The 21,853-nt window shown below is 54.7% G+C and overlaps 1 protein-coding gene across 10 annotated transcripts in view; it reads right to left on the bottom strand.

Moving 5' to 3' along the window:
* The window catches only part of KDM2B (lysine demethylase 2B), a 123,447-nt gene that overhangs the window by 71,899 nt on the left and 29,695 nt on the right, over nucleotides 1-21,853 (bottom strand). For 7 of the 10 annotated variants that reach the window (XM_013056496.2, XM_013056494.2, XM_013056495.2 and 4 more), the window contains exons 7-9: nucleotides 11,535-11,628; nucleotides 10,400-10,553; nucleotides 2,823-2,938 (exon numbers count right to left, since the gene is read on the bottom strand). In XM_013056496.2, the coding sequence (XP_012911950.1) occupies nucleotides 2,823-2,938; nucleotides 10,400-10,553; nucleotides 11,535-11,628 (364 nt within the window). Of the gene's footprint in view, nucleotides 1-2,822; nucleotides 2,939-10,399; nucleotides 10,554-11,534; nucleotides 11,629-14,292; nucleotides 14,464-14,802; nucleotides 14,956-14,984; nucleotides 15,382-21,853 lie in introns of those variants that run through there. The other 3 variants (XM_045073751.1, XM_013056506.2, XM_013056505.2) reach the window with 3 other exon arrangements.

The following is a 21,853-nucleotide window of genomic DNA, read 5'->3' as shown; positions in this document are numbered from 1 at the left end:
GTCGAGACATTCTCTTCACATAATAAACATGCAACACATCCGGTCCCTTGGTGTGGCTCCCCCCGCACATCTTTACAATGAGAGGGTTTACTCTGCATAGGGGAAGATACGTGTGGGTGTCTACACACTGGAAACCACCAGGCCCGGGGAAGGGCAGGGCCCCAGCGGCAGTATCACCCACCCCCCCCCCACCCAAATTCAAATCCTAGCTAGCAGAGATGCAGCTTCCTAAACATAGGAGACCATTGGGGTTCCCCTGGTCTGGATGGGAGGGGGGGATCCCCCCCTTGGGCCACAAAGGCAAATTCTTTTTCTAAGACAAATCCACACCGCAGGGCTTAAAGACTGACAGTTTCCTGTCTCCCCCACCCCCGCCCCCTCCCCCCCACCCCCGCCTTTGGTTTCCAAGCAAAGCCCCGTTTTAGGGACTCTTGAAAAACTATTTTTAAATGGCCATAACCTTCTTAAGAAAGCTCACAGGGATGTAAGGAATTAAGCTGTAGCGAGCTGACAAGGAGCCCTGGCATTTTATCTGGCTTCCAGTGCTCTCTCCCCAGCATCTTTTGTCTGCCTTGGCTCCTAAGACATAAACAATTGGGCCCTGTAGCCAAGCCCTCTCCAAAGACCAGAAATCAAAGCAGATTAAACAGCCTGCTGCTGCTTCCAGACCAGCCTGCCCGCCAGCCCCCCGCCCAGAAACCTGCTTCAGGGAAACCAGATGGGGCGCCCACTCAGATGACAGGGAGAGTGGGCCTTGGGGGAGGGGACCCTGCCGTGCTCATCTCAACATGGACCTGAGAGTCTCCAGGCGCCCACTGTGATGCCGAGGGTTCCACACTATTACTCTCCCTCCTCCCTCCCTCCGAGCAGAGGAGGGGAGCTGGACTCCTGATGGAAGGATGGGGCCCAAATCCACTGAGAGCGGACAATCCGGATCCCCTGGGGGAGGGGGACAGCTGCCAAGCAAGTTGCCAAAGCCTTTAGAAATCCCAGCCTGATTCTGGCTTTCAGGAATTGGCTGGAAAGTCATGGGCCTCACTTCTGGATTTCTCCTTTTTTTCTCCCATACTCCCTAGTCTGCTCATAACGCAAAATGGCCCGTTCTTCAGGGCTGGCCAGGGAACAGCTGGCCGGAGCCCCAGACAGCACTTGACCCAGACTATGGGAGGACCACTCACACCCAGGATGCCCCAGGGCAGCCTCCCCCAGACCTGGAAAGGAATGGTGGGCGGGCAACAGAGAAAAGAGGTGCGAAAATCCACAAAACAAGACCCAGTCTCTGCAGACCTGGCAGCAAACCCATCACTGAAGACGCACAGTTGCTCTGGGACGACAACCTGACCACTGAACAGAGCTCAGGTTGTTCCCAGGAAACCCCTGGACACAGTCCCTCAATGCCATCAGGACAGTTTGAGAAGTCAGACACAACACAGTAGCTAAGTTCTGGTTCACGTATGTGATTCTGGCAGCCCTGGGCCTAGAAACTAGACCAAGAAAAGTGGGGACCCTGGGCCCAGGGCATCTGCCTCAAGGGAATGCTTCTGCAGAGTCCAGACACGACCACACCTCTCTGGGGCAAAAAAGCCTCCTCTGAGGCAAAACCCAGGAAGATGTGGTGTGGTCCGTCCACACGGGGAACTGTGACTCAGCCATAAAAAGGGATGAAGCAATGACCCCGGCTATATCGCGGATGAACCCCGAAGACAGAAGTGAGAAGTGACAGAAACTAATCCCAAAAGGACACAGGACAGGATTCCATGTCTGTGCAACGTCCAGTGACAGGCCAATCTGTGGAGGCAGAAAGCAGACTGTTGGTTGCCACAGGCTTATGGGGGGGAGAGGGGTGGCTATGGAAGGTGACTGCTAATGAGTAGGGGGTTTCCTTCCGGGGTGATGAGAATGTCCTTGAGTTAGAGGCAGCAGCTGCGCAAGGCTGTGGATGGGCTAAATCCCGTGGAGTCGCACAGCGTAACCGGTCGCTCACGTGCTATGCGCGTTATAGCTCAACAGAAAAAAGGGAATATGTGAACAACTGTAAGGAAAAAGGAGAAAGAAGGGGCCCTCTTGACCCCAGTTTCCCGCCCTCAGATCTGCCTCTCAACTGTCTTGGGACCCTTGGCCCAGCTCCACAGTGGGAAAGCGGGTGTAGACGCGAGCAGCCAGTGCTCCCCAGGGGAAGCTTGTGGAACAGAGCGACGTGGAGGGCACACGGGGCACACATCAGGTGTCTCAGCTTCAGTCCCGGTCCTGGGGGATGGGAGTGGGGGAGACCCTATGTCTGAGAAGCTGTGACCATCACAGTCACAAGGAAAAGCCCCGCCCCCGCCGCCTGCAAGCAGACATGGGGACAGAGCTCGGAGACCATACAGATACTGGCTTCCTCGGGGCGTGATATCACATTTGGGGTCCCTGGATGGGAGGCGACACATGGCCAAGAGCTGACCTTTCTAAGCCCCCCTCCGAACCACAGCCATAACCACCCCAAAATCCCCCCCAACTCCTGTGCATCCCTGTCTACACCCGAGAAGAAGGAAGAGGCAGGGTTCCCAGTATCTCACAGCGTTTCCTCACTAGATGCTTCCTCTTTGACGAGGGGGTTTTGGCTGCCACTGGCCTGGAGATGAACAGAAACTCCAGGGGCTCTGGGTGGGGCTCTTACAGACAGCCCCCCCGCAAGGACCAAGGCCCTGCTTGAGGCAGGGGACGGGAGGGAGGGGGGAACCACGGAGGACTTTGGAACGACTTGTCCCCACACACCCCGAGCGCCAGGCAGGGCTCAGGGGCTTGGGCAATCCCGCCGGGAGAGAAGGAAGCCTCCTTACCCGTGTTCTGTCCTCGATCTCGTAGATCCGCAGCTGCATGGGCACGTTAAAGCTGTGCAGGATGTTTCCGCCAAATACCAGAGAGTCTACAGGGGTGTAGACGGCATGGATCCAACCTGGGGCGGGGAGGGCACAGGCAGGGTCAGCCGCGGGCTCCCGGACCCCTGGGGAGGTCATCCATGGAAGCACGCACAAGGGCCCAGGAGGCCCAGGGGGGCAGCCAGGGCCACAGCTGAGGATCCCTGGGCTGCCTGACCCAGAAGGCACAGTTCCAGGCTGGCCGACAGGGCTCGGACACACAGCCCCGAAGGACGACCACAGGCATTGACCCCTGGGTGGCGCGAGACAGTGGTGGTCAGCGGAAGGGCCTCGACAAAGGCTTCCTCATGTTGCTGCAGCCTCCAGTGGGGACAGGCCCCGTCTCCCCTCCCCATGCTGGCCAGGGAGCCGCATCCCTCTCATTCAGGCTGGCCCTGAGCCTCTTTCCCAGCTGCCCAGACAACATCAGTCTCAGGAGAAATCACAAAGGACCGCCTGGGACCACAGCTAAGGAGTGACACCCGCCAGAACACTGCGGGGGACCCAGACACTTCCCTGTCTGCAGTGCAGAAGACCGAAGTCACCTGTAAGGACTGGAACCCAGGGCGGTGGCCTCGCTTGGTCCCTGAAGGCTGGACGTATCGAGCCACCCGACTCCCTCACATGTAACTAGTACATGTCTCCAGGGCTCAGCGGACCCACATGTGCTCCCGCCCACAGTCACAGCGCAGAGCTAGGGGACAGGCAGGAGGATAATCCCCGCCCATGGACAGATGCTGCAACCAAGTCACTTGCTGGACGAGGTGGCAGTGCCTCCTTTCGGAACCCCTACGCCGCCGGCCACTCCATCACAGGCTCAGCCCGCCAGGCCTGCGGGTCCCACGACCAGGCCAGGGAGGCAAAAAGAGACATGCAGAGGGAATAAGACAGACAGAGGTAGGACAAGGACAGAGAGAGGCAGACAGACTCACAGTGAGAGACAGGATCGGCAGAGGAGAAAGGGGACAGACAGGGCAACCCCAACCCCGAGATCCCCGGCCCAGGCATCCACATCTCCTCTGACCCCTCTTCTCTGAGCTGTGTGCGTTAGTTTGTCTGCCTGGAGGACGATTACAGAGCCCCACCCCCACCCCAAACGCACCAGTCCTGGGTCACAGGCAGCCCCAGGTCCAAGGCGGCCAGGAACAAAGGTACAAGGCCACTGCTGCCCTCTGCGGGACACTCGGGGCGCTGGTGCTGTCCTGTAGGGCAGGGAGTGGGATGAGCTGGCGGTCCTGGGGGAGGGCGGGGACAAGCACCAGCCCAGAGCACAGGAACAAAGGCTCTGTGTAACCTGGTTCTGTCTAGCTCCCCACACCTCGGGCTCCGCTGGGCAGGTGTGCTCTTGTCGCGTTCCCTGGGCGCCTTCCCATCACCCTCGCCCCTCCGTGCAGGACAAGTGTGGCTGCCGCTTGGCTTCTGCATCTGCTTCGGCCTCTCCATCTCAGCTGTGTGCCAGCTGATTTTCTTGGCTGTACATTTTCTATCTTTGCTGAGCAGAGCTACACTGCCCAGGACTGTTCTTACGGCTTAAGCAACGTGACTTAAGCAACATTTCCTGAACTGGGACCCAGGACTGCCAGGGTCAAAGAGATGCACGTGGCAGGATGAAGCCTGAATGGGGCCAAGAATCCAGGGCCCCGTTCCCATGCTCCTTACATGCTCACCCAGGGCCACACAGAAAGCTCCAGCCCCTCACACCTGGGCTGGAAACTGTCCCGTGGCCGACTCACCATGTGCTATGGGGTAGCTGACCACCCCCTCTCCTGGCCTCTATCTGCCCGAGTAAAATGAGGGAGATCACTACCTCCCATGCGGGGAACCTGGTGAGCAAGAACTCAGTCCATGTAAGCAACTGCCACTGATACTCGTGGTGGTCTCGTCCATCTTGAAGACTTTGCAAACACTGGTGCCCGCGTCAGTCTGCATTTATAGACTCTCCCTTCTGTCCTATCAGGTGGAAACGCAGATACACCTGACTTACACCTGTTACCCTAGTAACTCATCCAGCAAGTGACTCGGTGAGCCAAGAGGGAAACGGAAGAGAGGTTCTGTTTCAAGCAGAGTGGCAGGGAATCTATACCCCCAGGCATTTCAATGGATTCTAGAAGCTTCTACCCACTCTTCTCTAATCCCCAAGCCAGGGCCTCACAGGTGGGCCAGGCCGCCTCAAACGAGTTAGTCACTGCCAAGTTCTTCCCCGTAGCCTTCCTCAGATCTGCTCCATGACTTTGGAGCATTTCCCTCAGGAAGAACCAGGAAGGAGAAACAAGAGCGTTCACAGGCTCCATCCATCCTCACCCTCCTGATGATGTCTCCTTGGCTGCACAAGAGAGCAGGTGTCCCAGGCTGGTGACTGAGCTGGGGAGGCTGACATCTGCCTCTTGCTTCCAGAACAGAATCACCAACAACATGAAGGCAATAACAGGGGTGATTCCACACAAGCGACAAAGGACAGATCCAGTCAAGGAAGGAAAGCAGGCAACCCACAGAGCCTACTGACAAGTGTTCTCTGGGACCTGAGGAACAGTGGATCACACAATCCAGACACTCAGGATTCAGAAACCAAAGTCCCCCTCCCACCCCGCCATCCACATTTGTCTGTCTCTGTGGCTGCTGTAGGGGTAAACCCAGAAGTCACAGAACTCGGGGGCACCTCACGAAGGGCCATGGCCTGCTTCCTTCATGAACTCCCTGAGCTGAGCCAGGCTCCAGGCTGGGCAGATCAGCTGCCAAGGTGCAGCCTCTCCTCTCTAGGACCTCCCAGCTAGTACCAGGGACCCAAACTGACAGGCCACAGGCTGCGGCAGACTCAAGAGCGTGTTTAGTTTGACCCACCTGTGCTACAAAAAAGGGGAAACTTCACAAGACAATCTGAACTGCTTCCTTCTCTAGAAAAAACAGGAAGACGGGCCCACCAGGCCGTTCTCCTCTGGCCTTCACTGGCTGGAGACGCATACCAACTGCCCAGTGTTGCCCGCCCACCCTCTGCCTCTCCAGCCTGCTTCACTGCTACCCTCTCCCTGCTCTGTACCCATTTTACAGGTGGGTCATCTGAGGCCCAAGTCATGTAACACTCTTTAAGTAGCTTCAGGTTACTTTTTCCTCAGACTGGCCTCAGTCTAAGAAACATCTAGGGCTACCCATGAATTTGGGGTCATGAGTGATTTTATTTATTTATTTATTTGCTTGTTTTAGAGGGAGACAGACAACAGGGAGAGCAGTGGGAGGGGGAATCCCCACTGAGCCCAGAGCCTGAGGCAGGACTCAATCTGGGTCTCAATCCCATGACCCAGATATCATGACCTCAGCCAAAATCAAGAATTGGATGCTGGGGCGCCTGGGTGGCTCAGTGGGTTAAAGCCTCTGCCTTCAGCTCAGGTCATGATCTCAGGGTCCTGGGATCGAGCCCCAAGTCGGGCTCTCTGCTCAGTAGGGAGCCTGCTTCCCCCTCTCTCTCAGCCTGCTACGTGTGATCTCTCTCTGTCAAATAAATAAATAAAGTCTTTTAAAAAAAAAGAAAAAAGAATTGGATGCTGAGCTACCCAGGCACCCTTGGTCATGGGTGAATCTTACCACAAAGCAAGGATGGAAAATACTTTCAGGCCAGTCCAAGCCACCGACCCCAGGTCCCTATGTTAGAATCCCCCTCCTGGCTGCTACCTGGCTGGACACATTCAGGACAGAGAGAATGTGTCTTACAGCCTCCCTAGGACCTTCCACACTGCCAAGAAGGCCCTTAAGGAATTTATTAAATAAGCAAATAATTCTCCCAAAGCCATACGGCTGAGAAGGAAGACTGAATCCTAAGTCTACTGACTCCCAGACTAACGGGGAACCAGGTGAACTCTGAAACTAGACACACCTGGGTTCTTGCCCTGCTCTGTTGCTTATTAACTGTGTGACCTTGGACTAGTCTGTTTACCTCTCTGGGCCTCAGGAACGTTCTTTATTTAAGTTTTTTTTTTTTTTTTTCATTTTTCAAAGTAATCTCTATACCCATTGTGGGCTCGAATTCATAATTCCGAGATCAAGAGTCGCATGCTCTACCAACTAAGTCTGCCAGGCGCCCCCATGAACTTTCTTTATTTAAAGAAAAGGCAGGAGGAAATAAGTTTCTCCCCCTATGCTTATGAAGAAGGTAAGTAATATACGCAAAATGTTTGCGGCTTGCTAGTATGTTATTATGACCATTAGCCATAGTTCACCTAAGCTGGTGCAGCCAGGGGAGGCTAGCCCATCCACATGGTCAGGGCACTGGCCACACACATCACATGAAGGAAAAAGATGTCACTGAGTCCATCTGACCTCTAATTCCTTGGGGATGATTTCCACCTCTAGCTTTCCATCCACCTCGCGATCAGGCTGAATCTGGGTGACCAGCCAGCCGCTCCTGACCCTGACTGTGGGCCCTGGCGAGGCCTCGGCCACCTTCAAGTCTTCCTCTTCCAGGCAGCTTTCTAGGACCACCCAGGAATGAGTCCTGAGCACCACGACCCCCTGCAGCACAGCCTTTACCCAGCTCTTCACCCCAGACACAAGAAGGAAGAGTTAAATCGCATCTCACAAAGTTACTGTAACATTTAAAAACCCTCCCAACCCAGCAGCCTCCCGGTTTAGCCTTCAGAGTTGAAGACCTGCTGAATGACCCACAGGGAGACACGAGGCCAGCATGAGGTAGGAGGACACCTGTCTAAGATCGCACTGTGGGGACAAAAATCATTGTCAGAAGTGAGAAATGCCAGCATTAGATTCTCTACTCCGGACACAGAAAAACCCACATGCAGACAGGCCTTGTTCCCCAAGGCCAGCTCTCCACTCTCCACCCAAAGCCACACTCCAGCTCCCCCGACCCCCAGCTGTGTGTCTGCCCACAGGTCAGGGGGTGTGGACTCGGGAGAGAATCCCCAGGTGCCCGACTACTTCTGCGATGGCGAACTCTGGCCCTTCAGTGTTCACTGGGATGATAAGAAAATGAGAAAATGGAAGATGACACCGACTGTCATAAACTCAAAACCATCAAATACAAACCACCATCCTTTATTCCAAAATTATGGATTTCCAACTTTTTTAGTAATGGGATCACCTCCTATTTGTGAAAATCAGCAGTAGTGGATGCCAGGTAGTTTTTGTTTTGTTTTGTTTTTAAACTAACGCCCATCTTTAGTAAAATTGCAAGTTTGTAACAATAAACTCCTAACTTTTTTTTTTTTTTTTAAATTTCATTGGTCCCTGCAGAAATCAGTGCTTGGGAACCACATGGACCCCCTGCCTCTGCGAAGGGGACAAGTTCTAACTGTCCTTTTTTCAATTCCTGAACATCCTGGTCTCACTCACAGCCCTCAGGGCCAGGAGTCTTTGCTGGGATCTAACTCAACCGGCTGCTGCGGTTCAAATCCTCCTCTTGCCTTCAACAAACAGTCACACCCCTGCTGGGACTCAGAGGCCGCCTCTCAAGACTTTCTCCAACCTGCTAAGTCACCAAAATGAACACCCGTCCCAACCAGGACTGAGGGAAAGCAATGAGCCACCTCCCAGCTGTGCAGAAGGCCTGGAGTCCTCCCGGGGAGGGCAGGAGGCCTGCACTCAGTGGGACCAGGTTGGGAGGCACCTGGAAGGGTCCAGAGTTCAGCGCCATCCTGCTCCCATTGTGCAGATGGGATGGTTAAGGCACAGAGAGGGGACGAGACCTGCCCCAGGGCACAACGAGAGTCAGCAGCAAAGCCAAGAACATGACAGGGTTCCCCTGCATCCATCATGGCTAACCCCCCATGAAGAGTGGCTTGAACACACCTAAGAGGTCTCTGTGCCTCTCTGCCCACCCACTGCACCACCCCTTCCTGTCTCAAGGAGCGGTCACTCCCCTCCCCAAGTCTGAGCATGGACCTGGGGCCATGGTAACAAAGTCTCCCCCACTAAACCCTGCCACTTCCAAACCCCCAGTTTCTCTAATAGTGAAATCTCTGCCTTCTGCTCAACTTTCTGGAAAAGCCCAAGTGTGCAGACCCCATCTCCTCGGTGGGAGATGCTACCATAACAGCCCCCTCTTCACTTGACACTAGTGCTTCACATCCAGACCCAAGGCCAGCTTCCAAGACCACTCTCAGAAACCTAAGTGTGACCAGATTCTCCATCATGGATCTTAGTTGCTTCAAAGGATACTCCTAAGGTTCAAGTCCCCACTCAGTGGCAAATTCCCTGCAGGCTCCTTAGCACAGTCATATACATAGCCTCTGCTTGTATACATCCAGTGACAGGGAGCTCACTACCTAGCAGAGCAAATCATTCCACCACTTGGCTGTATCTCTTCTTCCAGGAGAAGATCTTTCAACCAGCTGACAGCTGTTCCCATTCACTATTACTTCCCCAGATCAAACCATCCAATTCCTCCTTCAAATTCATCTCACCTGATGTGACATCCAGACTCCCATATCCAGGTCAACTCACTCTCCAAAGTATAGTGACCAAAAGGAGCACAACCTCCTATATGTGACCAGACCCCCTCATTTAATACAGCGGGACTGTCACCTCCCTCATCCTGGGTAAATTTTACTGTTAATGCCACCAAAAGCTGCACTCCCTGACCCCTAGGGCATCTGTCATACTCACTGGTGCCTCAGCCTGTAGCTGCCCAAAAGCCCTCAGTCCATCACCAGAGAGCTGAGGCATGGAGGTTTCAGCTCACTCGGTCCTCACTACCACCCTGGGAAGTCTCACTCCCATTTTACAGACAAGAACACCGAGGCACAGAGAGCTTAACTCACTCCCGTAAACTCACAGCTCATAAGCACCAGAGCTGAAATTCAAACGAAAGCCGTTCAGTCTGGCTCCGGGGCCAGTGCTCTGAATTACCGCCCCCCACTATACTTGCAGCCGCAATTTCTTTTTTTCTTTTCTTCTTAATTTCTTTTTTTTTTTTTTGGTGGGGGGTGGGGGGTGGGACTCCAAGTACAAGAGTGGACATTGACCCTTTACTACTTTTCACCTTGTGCTGCAGAAGGAGGCTGCCACGTTGGGTCCTTGCCCAAAGCTAGATTCCCCTCTGCCCATTCCCTAGGCTTTCAGGCGCCCTTAGAAGACACCCCACTCCGGGGCCCGCCCTTCCCCAGAACCTGCCCGGGACTGCCATTACCATACATTGCTTCTTTGGGTAAAACAACCCAATTCCTCCTTCAAGGGGGTGAGCCCACCCCCCTCCCCACAGCACCACATCACCCCGTCACACAGGAATCTCCACAGGACGTCCCGGGGGGAGCCACTCACCTTCCCCTGAGGAAGGACGCTAGGCTTTTTCCCAAGAGTGAATTCTAGCCCACAGGCAGGGAGACACAGGCTAGACGTGAGAGAGACAGGGGCTACTTCTCCCTGCAGCCCAAGGCCTGCTTTTCTCAGGGACTCCCAGTGGCCAAAACCCTGTCGCCTGGCCCAGAACCCTGGCTGAGGCCACAGGAGAGCCAGGGGCCGAGAGAGAGCCCGGCGCCAGCCTTGCCGGAACCTACCGGAAGGGATGAAAAACGTGTAGCCCTGTTTCAGCTCAATTCTTTGGCATCGCTCCACGCGGTCTCCCAGGAAGATGTCACTCTGTTTTCCTGACAGCACCCACTCCTCGTACAGTGCCAAATTGTGCAGGGTTGGAGGAATCAGCCAAAAGATCTTGGGAGGAAAAGGAGGCAATCAGCTGAAGATCCGGGCCAAAGTCCTGGATTCCTTCCAGGCTGTGCCACAGCCCAAGGAGACAGCCCTACCTGCCTGGAAGCAGGGAGGAGAGGGGACCGCCTCCAGGCCCAGGCCCAAAGGGTCTCTGGGATGGCGGGGAGGCTGTGCCACCCTTCTGGAACACCCTCTGCCTGCCTCTAGGGACTCTCCATTCCCGCTCAAACATCAGGGTGGGTAGAGCTCCTCGACCGGGTGGAACATTCTTTCTCCCGAGCCACAGGCTCGCTGGGGAGGTAAGGGAAGGAGAGGAAGGGAATTTCCTAAGTTGTATGAAAAAACGGTCCAATAAATAAACTCAGCCTGTGCTCACTCTGCAGAGGGAGGAAAAACATCTGGAACCAAGTAGGATGACTTCCTACCCAGAATTTCTTCCAACATGTTTGGTTAAAACAAACGCACACACACAAACCCAGACAAGCAGGGCGACACGCGTCCGCTGAAGGAGCGCCCACGTCCGTGCGGGCCACACTCAGAAGCAAAAGCAGCAGTAACATCCTGAAAGCACGCACCACCACCTCCTCTCTCTGGGCGACGTCTGTCCCTCAGATAAAATGTTCTTGGAGGCAGGTGGTGCCGGCAACTAGACTTTTAAGTTAAATGGTCGGTCTTCGCGCTGGGGCTGGAAACCACAGCGCACAGAGGGAAGGCTGGGAGCTCTTGGGCACCCAGGCTGGAGTTGTGATCTGGCTGGAGGTGCTTGGAACACTGGACTGGGGGAGCAGGTGTAGGACAGGTAACCGGATGTGATGCAGAAGGGCTGAGCGGAATCCTCCCCTCCAGGAGGAGACAGGGAGTGGGGAGGTGGTCCTGAAAGTGGGCGGGGCAGGAGCCCCTAGATGCAGAGGGCGGAGCGAGAGCCCCTCCACGAAGGAAACAGGCAGGGATGTGCAGAAGTCCAGGAGACTCGGCTCAACTCACCTTCCCACCCCGGAAAACATGGTACCAAACGGAAGTGCCTCCGAAGTCGATGTGGAAGTCAGTGAAACAGCCTTTCACGCTCATCAGACAGTACCTGCGGCACAGAAGCGGGGGATGGGGAGGGCAGGAAAAATCATTCAGGTCCTGAATCACTGGAGGTGTCTGACCTGCTGCCCTTTTATAAATGCTAACACTGGGGACTTTTCTTTTCTTTTTAAACCCAATTCTAACCGGAGTTCCCCCTAGGGGAAGCCCCAGTGATCAGATGACGCATCTCAAGCATTGGCCACCTGCCCCCAAGGCTGGGGGAGGCATCTGGGTTTTCAAGTCCCCAGAAGAGAGCTGGCAACCCACAGGCCACTGGGTTCCTTCCTCACAGGCGGCTTCGGCTCCTGCCCCACCCCCACGCCCACCCCAGGGAGGAGAGGCTCCTTTTCTGCTCCCTCCCAGCGCCCGGCCCTGCATTTTTCCCAAGACGCTAGTCCCCTTTGCAGCAGCTGGAACCCTGGAATTCTCAGTGTAAACCACCTGCAAAGCTTGCCAATTACCAGTCCCTATTTTCTCCTCTCCGTTTGCTCAGCAAGAGTTTACGGAGAGCCCACCAACGGTCCAGCCCAGAGCTAGGCACCGCGCTCAGAGCAGCGTGTCAGAATGCATCAGCCCCCTGCCCCCCTGGGAAGGGACATGAACCGGCCCGCACAGGGGGGAGTGAAACAGGACAAACTGCAACGGACTGAGAAGTGAGCAGCGAGCTCCAAGCACAGGCTCCAACCAGCCGCCAAAGATGACCGCGTAGGATCCCACAGATATTAAAGGGCCCGAGTAGGCAAACCTAGGGACGCAGGGAGTAGAGGAGTGGCCAGGGCCTGAGGGCGGGGGTGGGGTGCAGGGCTGGGGAGGGGCTGATCATGGGCACAGGGTTTCCTTCTGGGGTGATAAAAATGTTCTGAATTTGACCGTGAATGCACTACTCTGTAAACATACAGAGCCGCTGAACTGTACACTTCAAATGAATGAATGGTACGTGAATTCTATCTCCATAGAACTGCTAAAAAAAAAAAAAAAAAAAAAAGTAAAAGGATTAAGAGAGGATGCTGGGGGTGGGGTGGGGGACAGGCCGAGGGGAGAACCTGGGCCTCAGAGGCTTGGGCGGGGGAGGCGCGTTCAGGAGAAGGAACCCGCCAGCAGCCCCCCTTCTGAGTTCGATAACCCACCCTTCCTTTCAGGAACTCACCAGTCTCCTCCCTCCTCCCTTGACATGCTGCCCTCCTAGGGGCGGACAGAGCTTAAGGGGGGCGGGCGGGGGGGGGGCACAGAGCAGGCTTCCAAGTCCAGGCCTGGCAGGCAGCGATGTCAGGGCCCCCTCTCTCCCTCCCACCCCTTCCCACAAGAGCCACCGGCGGCACGGATGGGGAGGCCTCCCCACAGCTCATGCCCATGCACCTTGGCACTCCAGAGGCCCACACGCACATGCTTACCCCACTGACCTCTTTTCCCTGCTGCACTTTGCTTTTCCATGGTTTGGGGAAGAGGGGAGGAATGGGGCAGGGACAGACAGGGAGGAGCCAGCAGCAAGCCCCAGTGGAGATAATGGGGGGCGTGGGGCTGAGCTGGTTTGGAGGCTGGTGGGCTCCAGGCGCCCCCTCCCTCTGGCTGCCTTTTGCACCTCACATTCAGGTGGACCCGGGGCTCGGCAGAGTATGCAGGCGGCGTGCCCCGCGTCCCTCCTCCGGATAGGCTGGAAGGAGCCTTAACCATGTGTCTGCAGGAGGCTGACAAATCAGAAGGCCTTCCCCCACATCAGAGCCCCGCTGCCTAGCAACCCCATCGGAGGGGTGTAGTTGACAGCACAGGACGCAGCCCTGTCACGAAGACGGGCGCGGGCTGCTGGGCTGGCGCTGGGGTTGTTCAAGTCCCAGCTCAGGCTCAGGCCCGCTCCCTCCCGCCTCTGCCCCACGCGACCGGTCAGGTCCCCCAGGCTGAAGACACCAGTGACCCTCTTCTCTCCAAGGAACTGGGGGTGCAGAGTGAGGGTAATGCCCTAACCCACCCCACCCCCCACAGACCACACCGGCCTCCTCTCCAAGCACCACTTCAAAATATTAGTCCTCGTTTTCCTAAAACCACCTCTTCCTCTGGGTTTTCTTTTCTTTCCTTTTTTTAATCTAACCTTGGTTTCCACCTCCTTCAGGCCTCAGCAGAAAACAGCCTAGGGAAAGCAATTTAAGTGTTTGTGGGGTGGAGGGAGATGTGTCTCCTTTAGTCTGCAGCTGGATAACCACCCAGGTGCCGGCAGAGGAGAGGCAAGGAGCTTGCCTCTTGGGCACCAGGCCCCAAACTGGCCTGGTCACTACCCTTCAACCTCCTGCCCCCAGCCCCAACCTCCCCAGCACGCGTGGACGTGATCACTAGGAGCTGTGTGCAAGGAAAGTTCTCCAAGTTGTGCCTGCGTCTGATCTGTCCTCCCAGTCACCCTCCAGCATCCTCTGAGGCCCTTCGGAGCTTGGGGGCGCCACTTCCAGCCCCGCCTCTCCTAAAGAGGCCCCTCCTCCCTTGTCCCTCATTTCCTGGCCTCCGGGCCCGGGCCGCCCCTCCCGCCGGGCAATTGCAGGCTTTGGAGCCGCTAGGGTGGCTGTGACAGGGCCGCTTTGTCCGGGCCCCTGCAGCCACCACCCCCGCCCGCCCGCCCCGCGCTCATTCCGGGTCTCCCCCCTCACTCCTGCTCCCGCTCGCTCTGGCGTGACGCCTTTGCACTGACCTCTACAGCTTCCTCTTCCAAAGCACACCGCAGTCACATGGGCACCCCGGCTCGGTGCCACGGCCGCTAAGCTCTCCCGCCGGCCAGCCAGCCTGGCTTCCGCCTCGGCTGCCCCTTGCCCGGAAAGCCGCGCCCCTCGACACCCCCCCACCCACCGACCCGGTGGCTTCCGTGCAGGAGTGCACCCTCCAAGTTGGGGGATGAGAATCAAGAGCCCCCGAACTAAGCCTCTGGGGGGGTTCCCGCCTCCCAAGGCCCGGGCTGGCTGGGAGGAGCGTGGTAGGAGGGGGCGCTGCACCTGCAGCACCAACTTTGGGGCGCTGCCTGGGATCCGCGGAAGCGGGGCGACCCCACCCCGCCCTTTTCCTTCCAACTTAGCGAAACTCCCCCTGCAGCTCCGGCAGCATCCCCTGGGGCAAAGGTCTTGGCGGGGGGTAACCTGGAGAAAGCTGGCACCGGGAGACGGGGCTGGAGGCGCCGAGCGCGCGCGCACACACACTACACACTTACACGCAGCCCGGGGAGACACAAAGAGCTGCTCCGCGACGCCGGCTGCGCTGCCCGCGGGCGGGAGGCGACCCACACCCCGCCCCGGCGCGCCCCGTAGGAGCGGGGGCTCCGGGGCAGCCCCGGGCCCGCGGGGCGCAGCGCAGGGACGCCCGCCCGGCCCCGCCCGGCGCGCCCGCGGTTACCCTCGGCGGCGGCGGCAGCGCGACTCCCGGGCGTCCCCTTCGGCAGCGCAGGATCGACGCGCGCCCAGCCCCGGCGACCGGAGCCGAGCCCCCTCCACGGCGCTGCCAGGCCCCGGCGGAGGACCGTGCAGCCCTCTCTCCTCCTTCCTTCCTCCGGGAGCCCGGCGCAGCCTGCGCTCATCCCCGCGCTGAAACTGAACACCCGCGCGGCGCGGCGGCCGCCAGGAAGGAGGAGGGAGGCCGCGGCGGCGACAGGGAAGCTTGCCGGCCAGCGCCAGGGGACGCCGCCGCCGCCCACGGCCGCCCCCTCGCCCCCGGCTGGGTGGGGACACGAGGGTAGCTCTACAGGCGGGCGCTCAGCAACACCCGCGCACCCCGTTTTCAGGGAGTGTGGGCGCCGTCCTGCTCCTGGAGGTGACGACCCAAGACGACGCAAAGCCACCTTCCTTAAATGTGCCCATCGGGGCATGGCTGGGGTTGGGAGAGAGTGTCAAATCCCAGGTAGAGCTGCTGGGAGCCCAGGGATGATGCTCTGGCCCTCAAACAGACTATCTGTGTGACCTTGGGCAGCTTACCTCCCCTCCCTGAGCCGGTTATCTCATCCTAATGGCAGGCAGGTGATTTGAAGTTCAACTCTGCATTCTGAGACAGGCCTGTGCTGCCCCTTCCCTGCCTGCCCCCTTAGTAGCTGTGCGACCTTACATCATAGAATTCAGAGGGAATTCAGAGACATGTACATATTAACACAGTACCTAGCACCATAAGACTGATAATTTAATCGGATTTTCAACCCTCCAAGATCACTCCCAGGACTGCCCCCATTTTACAGATGAGAAAGCGGAGGCACAGTGGTCACTGCTTTAATCAGTGACAGTGCTTACCCAAGCAGCCTGGCTCAGAATTTCTCAGCTCTTCTCCCAGGTCTACCTGGCAAATCCCAAGACTGAAGAGTATCGATGTCTTCAGGTTGTGTACAAACTTAACCCCCATCAGGCTGCAGGAGATGGTCCTGCTCAAATGAGAAGTCCCACCCTCCAGGGCAGGCTCACCAGGGCCACAGCCCTTCTCCCACTCTATCCCCACACCCTTCCCCTAAACCACAAGGGGTCAGGAGACAGTGGTATAGCCTTGGTAGGGGCAGAACTCAAGCTTCTCCATTCTTTGCCTAACTCCATCCACTGGAGCTATCCTCCAACATTAACTAATAGTCCCTAATGAGCGCTAATGATAATAGCTGTTTACACGTACGATATCATTTCACCTTTAATACAACCTATAGGCTGCCCGGATGGCTCAATCGCTAAGCGTCTGCCTTCCACTCAGGTCATGATCCCAGGATCCTGGGATCAAGTCCCCCATCAGGCTCTCCGATCTGCAGGAAGCCCGCTTTTCCCTCTCCCACTCCCCTTACTTGTGTTCCCTCTCTCACTCACTCTCTCTGTCAAATAAATAAATAAAATCTAAAAAAAATAAAACAACCTATAATCCCCATTTTAGGGAGGTGAACCTTGAAGCCATTTCAAGGTGGTCCATGCCCAAGGTTAGAGTGCTGCTTCCCAGGGTCATTTACAGGATGCCCAGCCGGTCCTTAGTGCCTCTCCAAAGGCCTGCTATGAGATTACACTGTGAACTCTTTGGAACTGGCTGACTTTATATATATATATATATATATTCTGCCTACTTAAAAAAAAATTATAAGTACAAGAAACATCTCCCATCTTGGATTTGAGCACCAGTCATTGGGTGGGTGTTCTTGAGCAAGGTGTTTTTTGCTTTTTCTTTTTTAAAGATTTTATTTATTTATTTGACAGAGAGATCACAAGTAGACAGGCAGGCAGGCAGAGAGAGGGAAGCAGGCTCCCTGCTGAACGGAGAGCCCGATGCGGGACTCGATCCCAGGACCCTGAGATCATGACCCGAGCCGAAGGCAGCGGCTTAACCCACTGAGCCACCCAGGCGCCCTTGAGCAAGGTTTTTTAAGCACTCTTTTTTTTTTTTAAGGGAGGGTAAGTGGAGAGGGACAGAGGGAGAGGGAGAAAGAGAATCCCAAGCAGGCTCCAAGCCCAGGGCCAAGCCAATGTGGGGCTTCATCTCGGGACCCTGAGATCACAACCTGAGCTGAAATCAAGAGTCAGATGCTTAACCAACTGAGCCACCCAGACACCCCTTGAGCAAAGTTCCTGACACACACAAAATATAAGTGAAGTTGAGTGAGCTAAGAGAAGGCTCTGACAGCTGAACCAGGCTGGCCACATGGGAAAATTATTACTTTTTTGGTCACAAATGCCTCAGCTCGAGCCCCAGCAGGGATCACATCAGATTCATCTGTGTTAAGTATAGCACCCAGCGATACAGCCCTATAATTATTCTGATCAACTGTGTGACACTGGACTAAATCCTTCCCCCTCCTGGAACTCAGCATCCCCATTTGGTGAGCTAGTCAGGGGCCTCTAAATGTGGTTCTCAGGGGTCAAACCAGGCCCTAGATGTGCTTCGTTTGGCCGGCACTGGGTTGCTGCTGTTTTGTATTTTTTTCATTTTTTAAAAGAAGAATTTTTGAAACTATCCACAGCCGCAGCAGCCCCCACTGTCTTACACTCAGCTGTACACCTGTTATCTGCATGGAAGCACTAGGAACTACAGTTTCCTTTTCTGTAAAATGAGGATAGTAACACCTACTTCCAAGACTGCTGAGATATGCGTGTTAAGTGTCTAACACAGTGTCTATGTCTATACGTGGCAGCACAGAAAAGGCTGGCTTTCTTTGGTCCTCTTGTAGAGGTAGAGAGGTAGAGAGGAAAAGCCAGGAATCCAGAGGCCTGGGGTGTGCTGCCGGGCCCACAGCTCCGCCCCTGTGTGACATCAGCAACCTCTCTAGTCCCTCCGTGTTCCAGGGTGATCTATCCCACAGGGATGATCATTTCTAGTACCAGCAAACATGGCTACTGAGAGGGGAAAGTAAATAAGGTTGTCAAGATAAAAGCCCAATGCAGGGGCGCCTGGGTGGCTCAGTTGGTTAAGCATCTGCCTTTGGCTCAGATCATGATCCCAGGGTCCAGGGACTCAGCCCCTCACTGGGCTCTGTGCTCAGCGTGGATTCTGCTTCTCCCTCTCCCTCTCCCTCTCCCCCTTCCCTCCCTTCTCCTTGTGCTCTCTCTCTCTCTCTCTCAAATAAATAAAAAAAAAAAAAACTTAAAAAAAAAAAAAAAGCCCAGTTGTGCAATGTGATCCGAATAGATTGAAAAGCCAGGGACACCAATGGCACTTGGAGACCTTGTGTCTACATGAGGGCACTGAGACAAACATCCTTCCCACACCGCACATCCACTATTGGCTCCATTTCCCTACAGCATGGTTGGCAGGTGGGGCAGGAATGACAGGATCCCCATTTTGCAGAAAGGCAAACTGAGTCCCTGAGAGGAGATGGAAGGATTTCCCGCGGCCACCAGGGATCCCCAGGGGCAGCCTTAAAACTTGCTTCATCCTGTCGGGGTTTCAGCTTTGCATCCCCCAATTTTTTCCTGGTTCTTCCCGCCACCCCCAGAAAGTACAGGGAGAAAAAATACAACTGACTCCCAATTCTTTGGAGGCCCAACATATGCCTTATGTGGGGTCCCCTTCCTTCTCCTGCCCATTAGTTCACAGCTTGTCTCCATTAAGCCACAAGCCTCATTTCTGGAATCAACATGTGAGGACAGAAAAGACTCGCTAATTTCCTTCTGGAATGCATCATAATACCCAGCAATGCTAAGTGAGAAAGGTATGCCCATGTCATAGACCTAGGAGATTATGAAGACTTTAAAACATGTCCACGGGAGTCTTTGAGACCACCCTCCCTTTCAGATATAGAGCCAAATTCCCCTTCCCTTGAGTGTGGGCTAGACCAAGTGCCTCACTTTTAATTAAAAGAATATGGCAGAAGTAAACAGCATGTGACTTTCAAAACTAGGTCATCACAGACACTCTGGCTTCTTCCTTGCTCTCTCTCCAATCATTTGTGGGGTGGTGGTGGAGGGGAACCAGCTGCCATGCCACAAGGACACTCAAGTCACCCTATGGAGAGGCCCACACAATGAAGAACGGTGCCCTCTAGCCAACAGCCATGAGAGCGCACCCTCTTGGAAGTGGGCCCTCCAGCCCCGGTCAAGCCTTCGTATGAGCGCAGCCCCGGCCCCCACCTTGAGACAAGCTCACCAGCCACTATGAGCCTGGTAAGCCACTCCCAGTTTCCTGATATACAGAAACTGGGAGGCAATGTTTGTTGCTTTAAACTGTTAAGATTTCTTTTTTTTTTAAGCTATAAGGTTTTAGGATAATTTTATGCATTAATAAGCTGATACAGGAATATTCCCAAACAGTTGTCGCTGTTTATCTATTATAAGGAATATTCTAAGACAAATAACTCTAGTCAGCCAGAACATTCCTGCAGGGGAAAGACGGAGAGAAGGCAAAGGCAGCAGAAGCGCCCAGGACAGCCGAGATATATTCAGCCAGCCCTGTCATCCTCTTTTCTCTTTATCTTGTCTTTTTTTTTTTTAAGTAATCTCTACACCCAACATGGGGCTCGAACTCACGACCCCAAGATCAAGAGTCGCATGTTCCACCAACTGAGCAGCCAGGCACTGCCCTCCTTTATCTTGCTTTATGTTTCCTCCTAATACTTATAACCTCCTTAATTAAAAAAATACTTACCACTTGGGTTTGCTTGCCCATCTCTTTTCCCCACCCGAACATAAGCCCCCTGAGCATGGGGCCTTTGCTTTAGTCACTGTAGCCTACCAACTACTCACAACAGGGTCTTGGGTTTATGGGCACTCATTAAAGGCAGTAACAGATAGCTAATACACTAATGTAACCATTACATCTTTTGTCTCCCACAAAGTTACAGCTACCACCCCCTTGACAAACGTCAGCACTCCTAGCTTTAAGTATCTCAACCAACCCCATTAAAATTCTGAACCCCTCGCCATGATCAGACGGCACAATTCTGGAGCCGGAGACAAGGCAGTAATGGGTCTGTAACCCTCCTCTCTTCCCTCCTGCAAACCTCAATTCAGGTGGCCCATCAGGGTAGAAGCTCTGACTTCCAGAAACAGTGTCATATTAATTAAATTCCACAGAACCACTCTACAGCCCCAGAGGACTTCATCACTGTGGGATTTTTACCTTCCTGATTAACTGAAATCAGCATTTTTTTTTTTTCAGCAAAACCAATGGACTATTTCCAAGGTGACAACTTCCTTCCTAACAAGGTTCAAATCCTGTAACAAGTTCCCACAGCCATGGACAGGGCTTGTAAATCAATTTGCCACACGATCCAACCACTGGGCTGAAGCAGGTGGTTCTAGAAAATTGTGTGTGAGCCTTTTTTGGTAATTAGATAGGATTCTCAATGTATTAATAGAAATTAAACTACTTAGAGGAGTTTTTCAATAAAGTCAAGAATATATCAAACATCGGAAGGAGGCAAAGTAATTGAGATTGATGTCCCCCAGCACTATTTTACCTTCCTAGATACATGTCCTATTTGTCCCTGCTCCCTCCTGGCCCATCATTTGCCCTCATAGAGGTGATGTACCGGTTTCTCCTATCACTCTACTCCCAGCTCCTACAAACCACACAGCTCCAGAACTTGCATAAAGCAAATCTGAACACACCCATCTCTGCTTAAAATCTCATGGAGAGTGGCTCCCGGGCGGCCCACCGGGTTGAGCAACTGACTCTTCATTTCGGCTCAGGTCATGATCTCCGGGTCCTGGGATCCAGTTCTGCCCTGGGCTCCCTGCTCAGCGAGGAGCCTGCTTCTCCCTCTGCCGCTCCCCCTTCCTGTGCTCTCTCTCTCCCTTGCTTGCTCTGTCAAATAAATAAAATCTTAAAAAAAAAAAAAAAAAAAAGGATCTCACAGATGTTTCTGACTGGTCTTTGGAGAAACACAGACCCTTCACTATGGCACCTTGGGCCCCGATCAGCCTGGCCCACCCACCACCCTGCACCCACGACCCTCTCGCCTTCCTCTGCTCCAGCCCCACTAACCTTCCTTCCACAGGTCTACCTGTCTCCCTCTCCCCACCTTTCCTAACCATCATACCAGGCTCTCCGCAGGCAGCCAGGAAAGCTCTTCCCAGGTCTCTTCTCCTAAGTAACCCCTCTCTCTTCAGATCCCATCTTGGGGACACCTGCCCTGCCCTCCCTGACTACGAGTACCAGGGTACACGCTCTCCCCTACCCCCACAGATCTCTGCCTTGTGGCCTCAACACGGCTGCAAATTTCCATTTGTCGCTCAGATCGTGGGATGAACATCTATCTCCTGAGAGTCTGTAAGCTGTGTCAGGGCAGGGAGCTCATTTGGTTTTCCCCTCACCATATGTCCAGTGCCCAGCACCAATCAGATGTTTAACACACATGTTGAATGAATGAATGAATCAATCCATCAATCACCCAATCAATCAATGGCAGCTGTGATCACTAATCTCTGCATCCCACACTCTTTCCTCCAGCTGTCCCCTCAGGATTCCTTCAAGGCCCTTGGCACTTCACTACCCCCATCCCTCCTCACATTCCTCCCATGCCCTCTACCCTTCAAAGCCCGGGTCCGATGTCCCGCAATGCCACCAGCCAAAAATGATTCTTCCTCTCCCTGCTCCCCTCCCCAGAGCCTGCCTCCTTCCACCTAGGATGAAAGCTGCACTTCATCTCGTGTGTTTTATGACACATCCTCCAGAGGGTAAGGGCTCCCAGTCTCGTTCATCCTTTCCTTCCCCATCCCAGGGGCTCGGGAAATTCTGCCGCAGTGGTATGGGAAACGAAGAGAACTGAAACCCCTCCCCTCCCTCCCCACCCTGAGCCCACTCTTTGTGTTTGATGTAGC

Source organism: Mustela putorius, unplaced genomic scaffold, assembly GCF_011764305.1.
Source record: "Mustela putorius furo isolate JIRA1106 unplaced genomic scaffold, ASM1176430v1.1 tig00537248_pilon_pilon_pilon, whole genome shotgun sequence".
Classification (NCBI taxonomy): Eukaryota; Metazoa; Chordata; class Mammalia; order Carnivora; family Mustelidae; genus Mustela; species Mustela putorius.
Note: the sequence above shows the minus strand (reverse complement) of the source record. Positions and strands in the feature narration are given on the sequence as shown.